The sequence below is a fragment of the Dermacentor albipictus genome, chromosome 8 (assembly GCF_038994185.2).
Source record: "Dermacentor albipictus isolate Rhodes 1998 colony chromosome 8, USDA_Dalb.pri_finalv2, whole genome shotgun sequence".
Taxonomy (NCBI): Eukaryota; Metazoa; Arthropoda; class Arachnida; order Ixodida; family Ixodidae; genus Dermacentor; species Dermacentor albipictus.
This window is the reverse complement of record NC_091828.1, coordinates 5,699,053-5,716,107: the sequence shown is the minus strand read 5'-3', so window position 1 is coordinate 5,716,107 and position 17,055 is coordinate 5,699,053. Positions and strand designations below refer to the sequence as shown.

The 17,055-nt window shown below is 48.0% G+C and overlaps 1 protein-coding gene across 4 annotated transcripts in view; it reads right to left on the bottom strand.

The window, feature by feature from the left end:
• Positions 1 to 12,162: 12,162 nt before the first annotated feature.
• Positions 12,163 to 17,055, bottom strand: part of LOC135910437 (uncharacterized) — a 149,866-nt gene continuing 144,973 nt past the window's right edge. For 2 of the 4 annotated variants that reach the window (XM_065442474.2, XM_065442476.1), the window contains 2 exons: positions 13,752 to 13,864; positions 12,163 to 12,446 (listed from right to left, as the gene is read on the bottom strand). In XM_065442474.2, the coding sequence (XP_065298546.1) occupies positions 12,406 to 12,446; positions 13,752 to 13,864 (154 nt within the window). In that variant the 3' untranslated portion in view covers positions 12,163 to 12,405. The remainder of the gene's footprint in view (positions 12,447 to 13,751; positions 13,865 to 17,055) is intronic. The other 2 variants (XR_010567065.1, XM_065442477.2) reach the window with 1 other exon arrangement.

Genomic DNA, 17,055 nt, shown 5'->3' with positions numbered 1-17,055 from the left:
CGGCTGCGTTTCGCACTCGCGACCTTTCTTCTGGAACAAGCAATACTTCAGATATGATTCCTGTAAAATTAGTGCGCACGTGACGTGCATCACAATGCCATATGAGAAAGAGCAGGCGCTGAAGTCTGGTTACTGTCCGTTACAGTGCAATCTTTGTGTGAATGGTAACGGAGAGATGGCAAGGCTTAAGCAGGAGACACACGGTCAGATCCGGCGTCTGATGCGACGTGCGGCGCGCCGGAATGACGTAATATCCGGCTGTTTTCGTCGCACCGGAAAGCTAGATCGGACGTCGGGCATGCCGCTGCCAGGCCAGTTTTTCGTCGTCGACGACCGTATCGACGGAAAGTGACAGCCAATGACTGTATGACTGCACGGATGGTAAAAACGTCACGGTGACGTAGCCACCTCGGATTCTAAAGACGGCCACAGCAGCGTTACTGAGGTTAGAAGGGACAGATAACCAGACGAACGAAGAATATGAACAAATCAATATCGCATGAGCTTCTGACATCGCCGATTCAATGGGGACCAGCTGTGTGCGACCAGCGATCAGACATCTCCAGGAGGAACGGCCCTCGACTGAACTCTTCAAAGCGCTAGGCCTCGTCGTGTCGCAAGGTATGTAGCCGAGAGCTATTTTTGAACAGAGTGTCCTCGCGCACTGCGTCACATGGTACATTTGCTTGTTTTCACTGTGTTCATGTACCACGTTCTCTCGTGGAAGCAAAACACTCGATTCCTTGTATTCAAATTGCCTGCTTCCTCATTCCTGGTAGCCCGCGCCAACTCAACAAAGGAAAAAATAAAACGCGGTACGCGGTACAAGGAAGAGGGAGAAAATATATTTTGATCAGTGAGCAAGATGTTGCTCGTGACACGGCTGCATGCATCCGTGCTGCTTGTTTTAAGATGAGCGCATTATCGGTCTCCTTTTCGTGGGGATGGTTGATTGCAGCGCGCACCTAATTGTTTTTGACAAGCAAGGTGCATGCGACGTGATTGCGAAAAACGGGAGGAAAACGGATAAAGAATAGCAGGGATTCTTCTTAGCGTGAATAACATGCCTCTCTAATTATGTGCAGCCAGACACAGCCTTTCAGAACTTTTCGTGATCCCTTCCTATGGTCGCGCTATGATCTCTCATTCTTAAGTGCGCTAGCACGCGATAGTGTTACCTATGTGTGTACCTGTCAAAGGAGCATGCTGCATGTGGCCATATTTATTTATTTATTTATTTATTTATTACGAACCTCAGGGCTTACAAGAAGCATTATAGAGGGGAGAGGCTTTAGTATATCACTACATATAAAATAAATACAAGGAGAAGTGAAGAACATAGTTATATCGCGAAGAAAATACAGCAACTACAGGTAAATGAGCACAAAACTTAAATATCATCTAACAAGAACAGAAAATGAAAACACGGAATAAAAGCAATGAAAGAAACGATAGCAATAGGCGATAACGTGGTAGTGACACAGTTATGAGGTAGGTTTATAATTCGTGCTATTAGTGCTCTGCGAAAACGGTCTGTATCTGTGATAGCGACAGTGACCCAGGCGGGAAGTTTGATTCCAGGCATGTTCTCGGCAAGAATGAGCATGAGTAGGTTGCTGCGTGCTGCGCAGGTACATGAACTTTGACGCGATGATCGGCACGTGCGGCGATATAAGATGCTGTTGTAATGTACCGGGACTTGAGCTCGTGGTTATTATAGTAGATTTTGTGAAAGAGGGAGAGATGAGATAATTTTCTTCGGGAAGAGAGAAGGGGAATGCCAAGAGCAAGTTTCATGTTAGTAACGCTAGCAGTACGATGGTAATTGTTAAGAATGAATCGGACGGATCGATTTGGCACACTTTCAAGGATAATTATTAGTGTAGCATGTCCAGGGTCCCATATCGAGCATGTGTATTCGATGTTAGGTCTGACATAGGTGACGTAGAGTTGTTGCTTTAGTTTTGTTGGAGCTAAAGAAAAGTTACGTCTGAAGTAGCCAAGCATGCGGTTAGCTTTTCGCGTAATATGTTCAATGTGTCTTTTCCATGAAAGATTGCTAGTAACATGCACACCAAGATATTTGTAAAAATATTACAGGGTCAAGGGGAGTATTACTAAGTACGTAGGCGGGGAAAGTTGACTTGTTACGGGAAACTCTCGCTGTTTTGCATTTAGAAGTGTTAATTTCCATTAGCCAAAGCGTGCAGCATGCAGTAGTGTTATTTTGATAACACTGGAGTGATCCACTAGAGTACGTCCTTTGCAGCGTAATCCTTCATGAACGCACGGAAATGACCGGCGAGTCTAAGGAAAACACACCGTGAGTGTAGGTCATACGGCTTGACGAGCTTCTGCATCCTTTGTACAGACCCCCCTTTGTTGTATTAGTTTTGTCGTCAAAAACTATTCCTAGGAAGACAACATTTGTTTGGGAAAATTCACTCTTCTCTTGTACGTGAGTATATAATGATGTCAATGTATACGTTACAAAACTTTCCCTGGAACTCATCAAGAATGTCATTCATCATTTTCTCAAACCAAGTTCCAGAATTCTTCCAACCAAATGGGGAGTGGTTGTACTCGTAGACATAGAAAGATGTTACAAAAGCAGTGTACTGCTTGTAATCTGCTTGTAGTGGCACCTGCCAGTATCCTTTGCAGAGGTCGACCCGAGAGAAAAAATTTGATCTACCAGTTTCATTTATAATCTCGCCTATTCGTGGCATGGGAAAAGGAAACAAATTAGTCTGGCCGTTTATCTGCCGGTAATCTGTGCAATGGCGAACTGAGCCGTCGTCTTTCGGTAGTATGGTGGTTGGTGACGCCAAAGGGGATGTTGAAGGCCTTATTTGCTGGAGTTCGGCCTTTAGCAAGTTCTTCTCCTCGTGGGAGAAACTATACGCTGTTTTACGCACTACTGTGACGTCACGAAGCTTAAAGGAAACCTCGAGGATATCTGCTGCTGACGGGTACGTCTTAACACAAAAAAGTTCGGGAAAATTTGTCAGTACCTCATGAGCATTCTAACTCTTCGATGCGAATTTTCAATTCCACACAACTTAGGCTTATATGATCCGTCAATGGCCACTTCGCCTCTCCAAGAAATATTCATCTTCAATCGCTTCATGGCAGGTTCAGATAAAATAAACACAAAGTCAACACCCTGCATGACAAGGGAGTCTACTTTCAGATGATGTCCCCCGAATCCGACTTCTACGTCTGTGCAGTGTTGCAGCCTTCTAGTTTTTCTAGCATAGCCTTGAACGCTTACTATTCTTCCTTCATACACCTTGCTCCGTAGAACAAGTTCCTGATTTACCAGGCTTACGGATGCTGCAGTATAAGCCAGGGAGTCCTCACTTTTATGATTTACCACCGTTTTAACAAAATAAAGATTTGATTTCAAAAGGTATACATTTTTCATCGTTCCATTTTCCAAGGTCGGACTTGGTATTAAAATACTCTTTGTCCATGTGCGCCAGTGCTCAGTGGTAGAGTACTATGCCTTTTGATGGGACTATCAATCAGACAATCGCTGGACACATACTTACTGCAAGCAAGCAATTCATCCGTGGAGGCTAGACGGTGTACACGAACCACTCTTTGCGGTTCCTGAGTCATGCCTTGAATTATCAGCGGGAGGATTACAGTCCGGTAGATTATGGTCGGCAATGCAGAGTAAACGTCTCTTCTCGAAAAAAATAATCCAATACTATCCCTTCTCTGTGTCTGAAAGCTATTGCGTCGTCTCATTGGTCAACCGGATTTCGCTCAAAAGCGGAAAGAAAACTATTTTTCCATTTGCGCCATGAATCACGGCATTGACTGGCGATTCGCATATCCCACCATTTTATGGCATTGCCAAATAAAAAAAGGCGCATGTTACACACTTTGTCGTCCAGTGACGTCCTATGGTTTTCTGCACATGCGTATTCATAAAATCTGAGCCACAAGTTCGCGGCATTGGACTCCCCGTCGAAACTATCAGGCTTAATTTCTTCTCTGCGTGGTTTCTGTGCTTTTAGTGAGTCGCACACCGCATCGAGAATCAGTCGCTGTTGCTCATACTGCGTGGTCTGTTGCTGCAACAGCAATTGCAACAAGGCGTTTTTCGTGTGCTCAGTCTCGTTCTTGGAATCTAACCTTGAATGCACCGGAAACATAATCTCAAACTCAGACATAGAAGCATCAATTCGTACCGCACTTTTCTCAACGGGGGCCACTTCGTTCAGCTGAGTTTTCTCAGTGATGATGCGAAGCAGTTCCGATGAAGTCACTGATTCCTGAAGAAGCACTGGGTCTTCGCCATCAAGCTGGTAGGTCTTCACGGTCGCCTGCCCATCTGTTCTTCTTACCAACGTTACTTCAAGCTACACGGTCGGCTGCACTAAATATAAAATGCGAGTTAAATGCACTCATTTATTTACAGTGATCCATCGTGACCACTTCTCTTTCTTCTTCCCCTTCCTGTTCTTGTCTCTTCAGTGTTGTTCTTCTTCGTCGGAACATCACATATTTGATGCATCCAAAAAGCAATAATTTCAATTTTGACATATTCCAATGATTGGTTTTTATCACATGATAGATCTTTTATGGTATGTGTGGTTATACCTTTTTGTGTTCTTTTCAAGCGTCCAGATTAGTGGTAACATTGCTTGGAGGCAGCTACCATGCCATTCAGTCTCGCATTTTCATTCTGCTTCTTGCAGTCGCTGTGATATCATCTTATGAATATATACAGTCTGTTCATCCGATAGCATATGCTCTTTACTATGCTAACTAAAAAACTTTAGCACACTCCGCGTTCTTGCTCTTCGTCACTGTATGTATACTCAGAATTTCGTTTATGTATGTTCTAGTCATTGTTGATCAATTTCTAGTTCATTAGGAATTGTCTCTGGGACTTTTAGTTCTTCTTGATGTGCTTTTATTTCCATTTACATTGCATTTCTGATATGGTTTGCTCAGACCTTGCATAGCGATTACTTTTTCAATAAAGCGATGCTCTGTGATATTCTCAATACATGCCCTCTAAGGCCAGAAGCCCTGGCCTGACCGATTGTCAAGATGCGCCCATTTCTTAGCGGGATGTCATCCCCATTTTGGCTGTAAACGTTGCTGCATACCAGAGGCGGTATTCAGGATTCATTTTGTGGACATGTTCCATTTCATGCGACTTGTTTGAGGACGCTTCGAGTTTTATAGGCAACAGTCCTTGGTGCTACGCCAGGAGCTCAGTTGCACTAGACACCAACGCTTCGACTCACCTGCAAGCCGCGAAAACGAGCTTCACATTACCGTAAATACTTCGAGCCTACTTCGAGATCATCTTCTTGATAAATTCTTAAAACCGCTTAGAAATCGCACATGAAGAGCGCTGGCAAATAGATTATTCCTAATCCTATTTCAAGAGCAGATTTTCGAATACGTATTGAAGAGCTGTTCTAGATGGTCTGAAAAAGTAATTAAGCCGGGCATTAGCCGACATATAGGACATTTCAACAATGAAGTTTTCTTATTCGTCTCTTCTTTAAACGGTCTTGATCATCTCAGACAGAAGCTATAAAAACGATATGTATCTCTTTTGTGCTGCATAGGACGTCCCTGCGAAAGCTTTGTGAATTCATTGGGCTGCCCAACTACCACCGCCGTTCCCTACCCAACATCGCCCGAATCGTTATACCACTGGTCGAGTTTCTCAAGACCGCTAACATTCCGCCCGCTCCATTGTGTCCTGGACACCCGACGCCGAAAAATTCTTCCAAGTTGCCAAAAACGCAATGGCAGATGCCACCTTGTGCATCCTTACATGGATGCACATGGGTACACCCCCTACATATTGCACCAATGCCTTTTATCACAGATAGATCTATTGCGGTTGCTGGCGTCATCTTACAACCGTTCCAGTGCAATTCCTGCTGCCCACTCAGGTTTTTCTCCCATATGCTGGAGCTTTCAAAAACACGCTACATCACGTTCGGTTGGCAGCTGCTTACAGTGTACTTGGGCATTTGACATTTCCGGCACCTGCTGGAAGGAACAAGCTGTCACGTCCTCACGCATCACAAGCCTTTGACCTTTGCTTTTCGTGGTGATCACAACACTTATACCGCGCGAAAGATACGGCACCTCAATTTCATCTCGGAGTTCACCGCGCACATCGGGTAAATTGAGGGGCAAGTCGACTCCGCCTTTCCTGATGCCTTCTCCTGTATCGACACAATATCCACGGTCACACTTGACTTCGAAGAAACTGCCACGGCGCAGTGTTCAGACGTCCGATTTTGGGACCTCCGGTCCACTGCTGCGTCGTTAGCGCTGTCCGACGCGCCCCTTTCATTTTTAAAGCGAAAGCTTTACTGGCGGCGAACTTGCGATTTCGCCGTAGCCGCGCTCCGATGAGGCAAATGACGTCACACTTCGTTCCTCGTCGTTGTGCTCGCCTCCGCTCGCTTCGCCAGCTGCGTCGCATGCCTGATAACAGGTCGGAGGACTGAAAAGGAGACCTCGCGTGCGCCGAAATCACAGTTGAACCGGCAGTATGGACGACGAAAGTTCTAATAAGCAGGAGGAGGCCTGGAATCCACATCGGAACGAGATGAAGAGGAAACACATCGACCAGAAAACAGACGAACAGCGCGCCGAACGACTGACGCCGCAACATAGCTAGACAACCAGACTAACCTGGACTTGCAATCAAGATTAACGAAGGCTAACCATGCTATGGCTTAGTTTTCGCTACGTATATCCTGGCATAGCCGAGCTACGCCACTGCCAATTTTCTTTAGGCACTACCACTTGCGACTTGTCAAGAGGCCGAACACGCCCACTCGTTTAATTCCGACTCCGCCACAACGTATTGGCAAGCTACACAGTGCAAGTCATCCTGGAGTTGGTGCCAACCAGCGTCTGGCTACTTCACGCTTTGTGTAGCCGAGTTTGAACTCTAGATAACGCGCGCCACTGGGTTTGCGAATGCTTTCAGTGTCAGCGATCCAAGAGGACGCGACACATGAAGTCGCCAATTCACTCATTTCGTTCACCTGGCGCCTGGTTCGACTACATTCACATCGACATAACTCGCTGCCACCATCCCGAGGTGCTCGCTACATACTCACTTGAGTAGGCCGTTATACCCGCTGGCCTGAAGCCTTTCCTCTCATTGACATAACGGCACTTAGAGTGGCTTCCGCGTTTGCCAGTGGATGGATCTCGCGCTTCGGATGCCCCAGCGTCGTTATGACCCATCGCGGCCGACAGTTCGACTGTGATCTCTTTCGCGAACTCATGTGTCTGCTTGGCGTCCGCCATATCCATACTGCCACTTTTCACCCACCGGAAATTGGAATAATTGACCACCTTCACCGTCAACTTCACGCCACCTTGATGGCCCACCAAGCTCGCATTTCTTTCGTCCTACTAGGCGTGCGCTCCTCTTTCAAGGAATACCATTCGGAGATAGTTATGACCATTCAAAAAAAGGTTTTCTCACCCGCTGATTGTTGAGATGTATTGCCTTCTAATCTACATCGATTCTTGCGTTTCCTACATATAATTAAAAGCAAAAGTAAACATCACGCGGTCACTGAAGATGTTCAGATGCTACTGTTCAGACATTAGGCACAAAATATAATGACGTTGTTCACTCTCCTTACACTAGGCTTTCACCGTTTCGCTGATGTTCACAGCTACCAAAGTTCTTCTCAGGTGAAAGTACACCTTGGCAGCCAAGATTTCATCTAATCGGGCAGCGTTACGGGCAAATGTAGGCTTAATTTCGCCCACGGAACTGATCAGCTCTTTTCACGTATCCGCCATCTTATGTGTGCACATGGAGGAAGGAATAACTTTGCAGACAGCGTCGCGCAGTGCGATTGAAGCCAAACCTGCCGGCGCAACGCATGATCACACGTCAAAGTGCGCGGTTGGTTTCAGTGTTCCCGCTCTACAGGCAGCGCCACGGCAGAGCAGCCGAACAAGCACGCACTGAGTAAAAACTACGGGTATAGCTACTGGGAACGGGACGTCTCAGCAAATCTCCATTATTGCTCCGTGGTCTCTACGCAAGAGGTCCCGTGTTGGGCCAGCACTCAGCATAGAAACTGGCTACACGGAGCATTCGCTCGCCAAGGCTGTCTGCGCGACGTAAGGCTCTCTCCTAAATTTTCCTTTCTCTATGCACGTGCACAGCGAAATGGATTTGGATGCAGTGTTGACGTCCGTAAAGCTACGGCTCAAAAAATGCAAAACACTTGCATTTACTTTGATTTGTGCTTCAACTGTGTGTGCCTCAAGAGGTTATAAAACAATTTTGCTTTCAGTAGCGCACAACTGTCCTTTTATTAAGCATTTATTCTAAAATAAAGTTGTCATAAGGGTTCTTTAGGAGTAAACAACAAGCAAAACATGCTACCGGCAAAGATGAAGGGCGCTGATTGGGCTGTTTAAGAAACGTCGAGGGTTGTTGCCCCCATTCACATAAACTGCCAGGTCAGTTTGACGTCCGGACTTACGAATAACTTCAGTTTCGAACCTTCACTTACAACGAGTGCATAGACAAAGGGACTGAAAGAACGACGAAGACAAGTGCTGACTGATTTTTATTTTGAGTAACAAGCATATGCACCAAGACACCAAGATGAGAGCGCCCCCTTCGAAGCACGAAGACAGCACGAGTACGCATTCAAAATTCACAGTAACCATCACCGCCTCCTTAAGATTAGGAAGCGCTCGCGTGCGACGTCAGAAAAGCAAGTTCTTTATCTGTTAATGCAATTGACGCCTTACTAACCGAGTCATCTGCAGCAATAACTGCTGCTTCAAAGATAAGTCTAGTGTTTTCATTAGGATGCCTAGCTAAGATACTAGCTTTTTCAAAGAGCGTAATACAGCCGCATTGTGCGCAATGGAACCTACAAACCCTTCCCGCCCTTTGCGCTCTTTGTTGCTGTTTTCTTGCAATTTAACATGTAGACACCTTAAGGAGGCGGTCATGGTTCCTTTGAATTTTGAATGCGCACTCGTGCTGGGTTGGTACTTTGTAGGGGCGCATCGTCTTGGTATATATTGTCCCCCTTCCAAGAGTGCATCGTCCCGATGCTCATACAGAAGATGGTGGTTTCTTGACTGTCATTAACTCGCAATGTTTGTAGGCGGAAGCAGTTATTGCCTGTCGCAGCATGGTTTCATTCGGACGACATGGGCGATTTCTGTTCGATGCCGCCGTCGTAATGAGGTTACTTGACCTTCTGGAGCAACTTCGTAGTTCAATGGACTAATTCGGCAAATTATCCTATACGGGCCAAAATAACGACGAAGAAGCTTCTCGGATAGGCCGCGCATCCGTACGGGAGTCCACACCCATACTTTGTCTCCAGGTGCATACTGGACGTCTCTTCGTCGCAAGTTGTATCGGTCCGCGTCAATGTGCTGCTGCTGCTGAATGCGGTGTCGCGCCAGCTGCCGTGCTTCTTCGGCTTTTTGTGTGAAGTCGCTGACGTCATTGTCATTTTCGAAGGTCTCATCTACTGGTAGCATTGCATCTAAGGTTGTGGTGACGGTCCGGCCAAAAACGAGTTGGAAAGGTGTCATTTGAGTCGTCTCTTGTATAGCGGTATTGTACGCGAACGTTGCGTATGGTAGTATCCTGTCCCATGTTCGGTGCTCCATGACCACGTATATTGACAACATATCAGTCAGCGTTCTGTTCAGTCGTTCAAACAGCCCATATGTCTGCGGATGATATGGGGTGGTTTTTCGGTGACTGGTGTGCGTCAATTTCATGATGGCCTGTGTCAAATGGGCAGTAAATATGGTTCCTCGGCCCGTGATGAGAACTTTAGGAGCGCCATGCGGTAGTATTATGTTAGTGACGAAAAATTCTGCTACTTCACTGGCCGTTCCTTTGGCAAGAGACCCTGTCTCGGCATATCGAGTTAGGTAGTCAGTTGCAACTACGATCCAGCGCTTTCCTGATGACGATGTGGGAAAGGGGCCAAGTAAGTCCATTCCCACTTGTGCGAATGGAGTTTCCGGTGGCTGTATCGGTTGTAGGAGACCTGCTGGCTTGAGTGGTGGTATTTTACGTCTTTGGCAGTCCCGGCAGGTTCTTACGTAGTGTTGCACAGAATTCAATAACCTTGGCCAGTAATACTTCATGCGCATGCGAGCGAATGTTCTGCTCACTCATTAATGTCCTGCTGATGGGTCGTCGTGGCATGCTTCCAATATCTCGAGTCGTAACTTTGAAGGTACGACGAGCAGAAACGTCTCTGCAATATGTTCAAAATTTCTTTTGTACAGGACATTATTTCTCAGGACGAACGACAACAAGCTGCGGACAAAAGCTCGTGGAATGTCGACAGGGTGTCCTTCTAGGTAATCAGTCAGCAGGCGTAACTCCGCATCGGATCGCTAATGCTGAGCCATTTTTGATGTTGTCACAGCTCCTAGGAACGGGCAATCCTGTTCATTTCCCCTAAGCGTAGATTCCGTGTATTCAATTGGTGCACGTGACAAGCAATCAGCATCACTGTGCTTGTGACCGGACTTGTATACGACCATTATATCGTATTCCTGCAGCCATAGACTCCATCTTGCCAGCCGTCCAGATGGGTCTTTGAGATTCGCCAGCCAGCACAACGACTGATGGTCGCTGATAGCTCGGAATGGTGCAATGACACAAGAGTGCAATGACACAAGATGATTTCAAATTACACGCGCCAGCCGCTTCCTGCGTCCGTCCAGCTGTTTACTGCTACCTGCGAAAGATAGCGGCAGTGAAGCGGGCAACACGGGCTCGCAAGGCACGCGCAATCGGAGCAGCGTGCTATGAGCGCGGGACACGAGCGAAGAAGTGCGGGACTGCGGCGAAAGAGACTTTGGACGTTTTAGCAAGGCTCTTGCTTAGCTGTTTGTCGGGCACCAGTTCGCCCAACGTAAAGTTATTAAAGTAGCGTCACTCAACTGTGCGTTAGAATATGCTTGCACTCAAAATAAAAATCAGTTGGAAGTCAGCGCTTCTCTTTGTCATTCTTTCGGTCCCTCTGTCTATTTATGCGCTGTAAATGATGTTGCCAATGGAATACCAACTAGCCCGTACCCAAATCCTGCTTCAGTTTGGAATAGTCTTTCGTTATCATGCCCCAGAACACGATCCTGCGTGACGGTGCATTTATACGCAGCACGATATCGCTGTGTGGTTTTTGCAGCGACACGCACTACTTGTCCCTTGTTGCTCTGCACTGCGATACGGTGCGCTAGTTGGTAATGCACACTGCAGTAACAGCAACGCGATAAATGGCGACTCAGGCTCATACAAAATAAGCGTTTATAGACAGCGCAGGTGTCATGTGTGTTTCAGTCCTCGTTTCTAACACTGCTTCCACTGCACCGCAAGTCTCTGCGCGGTCCTTCTCACCTGCAGTGCGAGGGCCACGCATGCGGTAACACGGTGGCGCAGGCTGAGTCAACGCTCATCGAATGACCACAATAAAAATGACCATGTTCTACCGTGGACCTCTTTGCCACCGTTCACGCACATAGGTTGTGTTGGGCACCATGAAGCTTACGTGCAGAGGGACGCGTGGCATTAAATTAGGGCGGGCACGATCACGGCCACATCTGTTCACGCTGTTGCTGCATTTAGGGGTTAAAATGTTACCAGTAACTTAAGTATCGGCACGTAATTTGCATGCGAAACTAGAAGCACTTGTCTAAGTTATCAGCCTAAATTACAACTCCACCTTAGTCCACCTTAATTCTACTTTGGGAGTGGGCCAAATCGTTTTTTTTTGTGTGTGTGTGGTGTGGGCCTCGGCGTCCACACAACGTCATTGCTGTTCACCGTGGCATGTCGCAGTGCGAGCCACGAAATCTCCAGCGCAGGCAACGTGGCGCCCTCATTTGGTGCCGTGGGCTTGGCCACCACCGGATGACAACTCCAGATTCACCACATTGGGGAGCATTTAGTTCTCTTCCATTATTATCCGCGACACCCAAATCAGCCACAAGCATTGCGATGAATTATCCTATTAGATTTTTGTTGCCACACACAACGCTGCGGTAGAAGACCCGTCGCCGTCCAAGTAAGGTACCTAGGTGAGTTTTTTATCTAGGAACTCGTCGACCTAAAGACATACATGTGCAGCGTTACCAACCTTTTGTGAAAATATAGACAGTTCATTTATTTTCTATCACAACCATATCCATGAGTGAGTACATCGTAAGTGAGTCACTCTGAATTGCGTCATTCTTTTGTGGAGAAAAGGTATGGTGTGGAGGTGCGAAATTATCAAGTGTGTTTGGCGAGAGGATTGACATGTGCAGAATCTTGCACCGATTGGAGATGCGGGTGACAGACGATCTTTTCGCAGCAGGCTGGAAATGCCCCCGTTCCGTGTGTCACGTGACATCCGGCATGCGGCAAACCGACAGCGATGCACCTGGTAGGCAGAGGGGAGGGAGGAAAGAAACGCAACACGTCAGCGTTTCGTAACATACATGGACTGCACCGTCATCACGGGAGGCGAAACTGACGTTTTGTACCGCGTTTCACAAATACTTTGCAGCAGTAGCGAATGTACGCGGCGTACACGGGCAATATCCTTGCGCAGCGGAATATAGTTCCGCACGTAACTAAAATACACATTGGTTGCTCTAGAGAATTTCATTTTTGCTCGCCACGTGATACGGTACAGCGATATATGACACCGTAGGACTTGTGCGCATGCACTGTCATATTCCGCGAACTACTGTGGCCTACTGTGGCCCGCGGTAACCACAATAGCCACCCTAACCGTGATAAACATGGCAACACCCGTACCACGCCAACCGCCTGCTTCGATCCGAATTCGCGTTTGTTACTGGTACTCCCCCTGTGAGCAAGAAACAAGAGGAAATATCCGTCATCGGTAAGCCCCATCTCAAAATGAGGTGAAAGCAGTAGGTATACTTTCTCGCAATTATTCAGATCGGCTGTTTCTTTTCACGCCGCTAGGGCGGCAAATACGGCGCCGATTCGTAAAATTGATTCGTTAAATTCATTTCAAGTTAGCAGATGGCGCCACAGCATTAGCACTGGTAATGTGTTGACTATGCGCAACGCTATAAAGGTCTCACTGTTCACTGCATCATTAATTTGCTACCATGCTCTACATTCTAAGCAGTTTTACAGCTTTATCGATATATACAGGGTGTTCGGTTGCCGCATAGCTAACACTTTCACATGTAAGGGGTAAGATCACACTGTTGATGGGGACCAATGATGGCATCTTTTATGCCCACTTTTTCTTGCAAGTAAATATGATGACAGTTGAGACAGGCGACATGAAAAGTGATTTAAATAAAGCTTCACGTCCATCCCTGTGAAATTTCCTTGTCAGAAATTTCTATACTGCTAAGGCTGTCTAAATAATTACATAGTCTTCAACTACGTCTTTTGTCATCGCACGTGTAGTTAGAGCTCCATTGCCCTCTATACATCTTTAAAGCCCTAACGGTAGGGTGACAAGTAAACACCCGTAAGGGTGTAAACATTTTCGCAGTGAAGCACGATAGGTGATGACAGCGCCAAGAGCCAGCGCCAAGTAGACGCCAAGAAGACGCTATGGTGCAGCAAGGGTATTGGCCCTTACTGTCAGGCTCAGCAAGCTGCAGGGAAAGCGTACAATTGAATTCTCGCTGTCACATGCGTGTGAACACAGCTTACGGTTATGGTGGTCGTAGCATTTTTTGTCTCAACCACCCACCATGGAGGCAGGACAGCATGCAATCGCTCAGCAGACAACGTGGCGCGGATGAGCACATCTCGAGGGGCATTCGGCCTTTCCTTTGAGTAAGAGTTCGTGTAGCCTCCGTAGTGCTGCAAAGAAGTACTGCGATAAAGACATGATCGTCGCCTGCACAATAGTCATATTTACACCTACAAAAAGAAAGCTGCTGCACATGGTGTTAGATCGCTTGTTCGCCCTTTTTCATGTGCTCACCATCTCTCTCTTAACAATAACTGCACTCACTGACTATGGCTTGGGATAACGCATGCCCTAACCACTTAGCTCCACTGGACACACTTAAAATGAGGCCATCCGTGCTCGCAATTTCCAGCTACCTCCGGTGCAACCCGTCTGCATTCTCGAAATAATAGCGATATTCTACCATTGATGCCGAGACGGCGGAAAAGGGGTTGTGTCAATTCTGAAAAGCGATGAGGCGACAATGAAAGGAGCCTTCACGTGTAAGCGGGGCGTTGTCAACTCTGGGGACTTGAACTTCACAGAAAACCAGACAAGATTCGTTTAATACGTCTTTTCAATAAAAAATAAATTCTGGCGTTCTGCGTGCAAAAGAACACAATCTGTTTATGAGACACGCTGTAGTGGGGCACTCATGTATTATCATTGGTACGTACGGTCATTGAACGTGTAGCAAAATCGAACCACATCAGCGTTCTTGCATTTCGCCCTCATGAAATTACGGATGATGCGGCCTGGATCAAACCCGCAGCCCGGAACTCAGCAAAGCATCGCAACAGTCACTAAGCTACTGCAGCGGCCTTATTTATTCATTTACCCCCGCCGTGGTTGCTTAGTGGCCATGGTGTTGGGCTGCTGAGCACGAGGTCACGGGCTCGAATCCCGGCCACGGCGGACACATTTCGATGGAGTCGAAATGCGAAAACACCCGTGTACTTAAATTTAGGTGCGCGTTAAAGAACCCCAGGTGGTCGAAATTTCCGGAGTTCTCCACTACGGCGTGCCTCAATCAGAAAGTGGTTTTGGCACGTTAAGCTCCATAATTTATATTGTTACGTAGGAAGACGCAGACGAAAAGCTATGTACAAGTATATTTACAAGAAATTAGGCTGCGCTTGGCCAAGAGGCAACAGCCCGCGCTAGGTTCTAATCGTCGTCGTCGTCTTCACACTGCTCGCCTTTTCGTGTCAGTAGGCCTTGAGCCTACTGACATGCACGACGTCACTTGATGCCAACGGAGAGGACGATGTTGAACCCACAGGAGCAATTTCGTAAGTCACAGGCGTCACCTGGCGCAGCACGCGGTAGGGCCCTGCGTATCGCGAAAGGAGCTTCTCTGAAAGTCCGACGTGACGGGAGGGCGACCACAGGAGCACGAGCGCACCAGGCGAAAACTGTACGTCACGAGGCGGGCGTTGTAATGACACTGCTGAGTGGCTTGTGAGGCCGTCAGTCGAGCACGGGCAAGCTGGCGTGCATGGTCGGCGAGGGCGATGGCGTCGCGCGCATACTCGCTTGTTGAGATCGCAGCAGGAGGAAGTGCCGTGTCTAAGGGCAAGATAGGTTCGCGACCGTACAGAAAATAAAATGGAGAAAATCCGGCGGTGTCGTGCCGGGAAGAATTGTACGCAAATGTTACGTAAGGAAGGGCAATGTCCCAGTCGTGGCGGTCTTTCGAAACGTACTTGGACAGCATATCGGTAAGAGTACGGTTTAACCACTCTGTAAGGCCATTGGTCTGCGGATGGTATGAGGTAGTCAGTTTGTGTTGAATGAAGCAGGGACGCACAATGTCAGCGATAACTTTCGAGAGGAAGTTTCGACCACGGTCAGTAAGCAGCTGTCGCGGGGCGCCATGAAGCAAGATAATGTCACGCAAGAGAAAGTCCGCCACGTCAGTGGCGCAACTGGTAGGGAGAGCCCGAGTGATAGCATATCGGGTGGCGTAATCAGTCGCGACGGCTGCCCATTTGTTCCCAGAGGATGACGTGGGAAAGGCACCGAGGAGGTCTAATCCAACACGAAAGAACGGTTCTACAGGGACGATGATCGGCTGGAGATGACCGGCAGGTAGCACCTGAGGTGTTTTCCGTCGCTGGCAGGGATCACAGGCAGCAACATAGCGTCGAATGGAGCGGGCGAGACTAGGCCAGTAGAAGCGGTGGCGGACGCGGTCGTACGTGCGGGTTACCCCAAGATTTCCTGCAGTGGGTGCGTCATGCATCTCAAACAGCACAGTCTGTTGTAGCTGTTTTGGCACGACAAGAAGATCAGAGCCGTCAGGGAGAAAGTTCCTTCGATACAGAATTGCGCCCTGGAGGATATATCGGCGAACGGATGCGTCGATAGGTGTTGAGCGCAGACGCTCGATAAGTGCTCGCAGCGATAGGTCTCGGTACTGCTCATCGGAGATGTTAGCGAAGGCAGACACAGAGAAAATGCCGTTGGTGCTACTACTGTCGGCCTCGTCAGGCTCGTCGACCGGGTAGCGAGACAGGCAGTCAGCGTCCTTTTGTAGTCGGCCAGATTTTAGGTGACAGTATATGAATATTCTTGGAGGCGTAAGGCCCAGCGACGAAGTCTTCCTGTAGGATCTTTCAGTGAGCATAACCAGCAAAGCGCGTGATGGTCTGTAACAACGGAAAAGGGTCGGCCATATAAGTATGGGCGGAATTTCGCAACCGCCCAAACTAGGGCCAGACACTCACGCTCAGTGATGGAATAGTTGCGCTCTGCGGGTGAGAGGAGCCTGCTGGCGCAAGCGGTAACACGGTCGCGGCCATGCTGGCGTTGTGCCAGTACTGCGCCAATTCCGTGACCGCTGGCATCAGTACGGACTTCGGTAGGCGCAGAAGGATCGAAATCGGCCAGAACGGGAGGCGTTGTGAGAATGTCGATTAGATGTGAGAATGCAGAGGCGTCCTTATCGCCCCACTGGAAAGGGGCGTCTTTCTTCAAAAGCTCGGTTAGTGGCCGTGCTATGGCGGCGAAGTTTCGCACGACACGGCGGCAGAACCGTGGAGGCAGTCAAGGGCGTCATCAATCCGAGGTAGGGGATACACGTCCTTTTTGGTAACCCTGTTGAGGTGTCGATAGTCAATGCGAAAGCGCCATGAGCCAACCTTCTTTTTGACCAGTACAACAGGTGACGCCCATGGACTATATGATGGTTCAATAATGTTCTTGGCAAGCATTTTGCGAACTTCTGCGAGAATAACTTGACGCTCAGCTGGTGACACTCGATACGGGCGGCGATGAATAGGAGGGGCATCGCCGGTATTAATGCGATGTTTGACAGCTG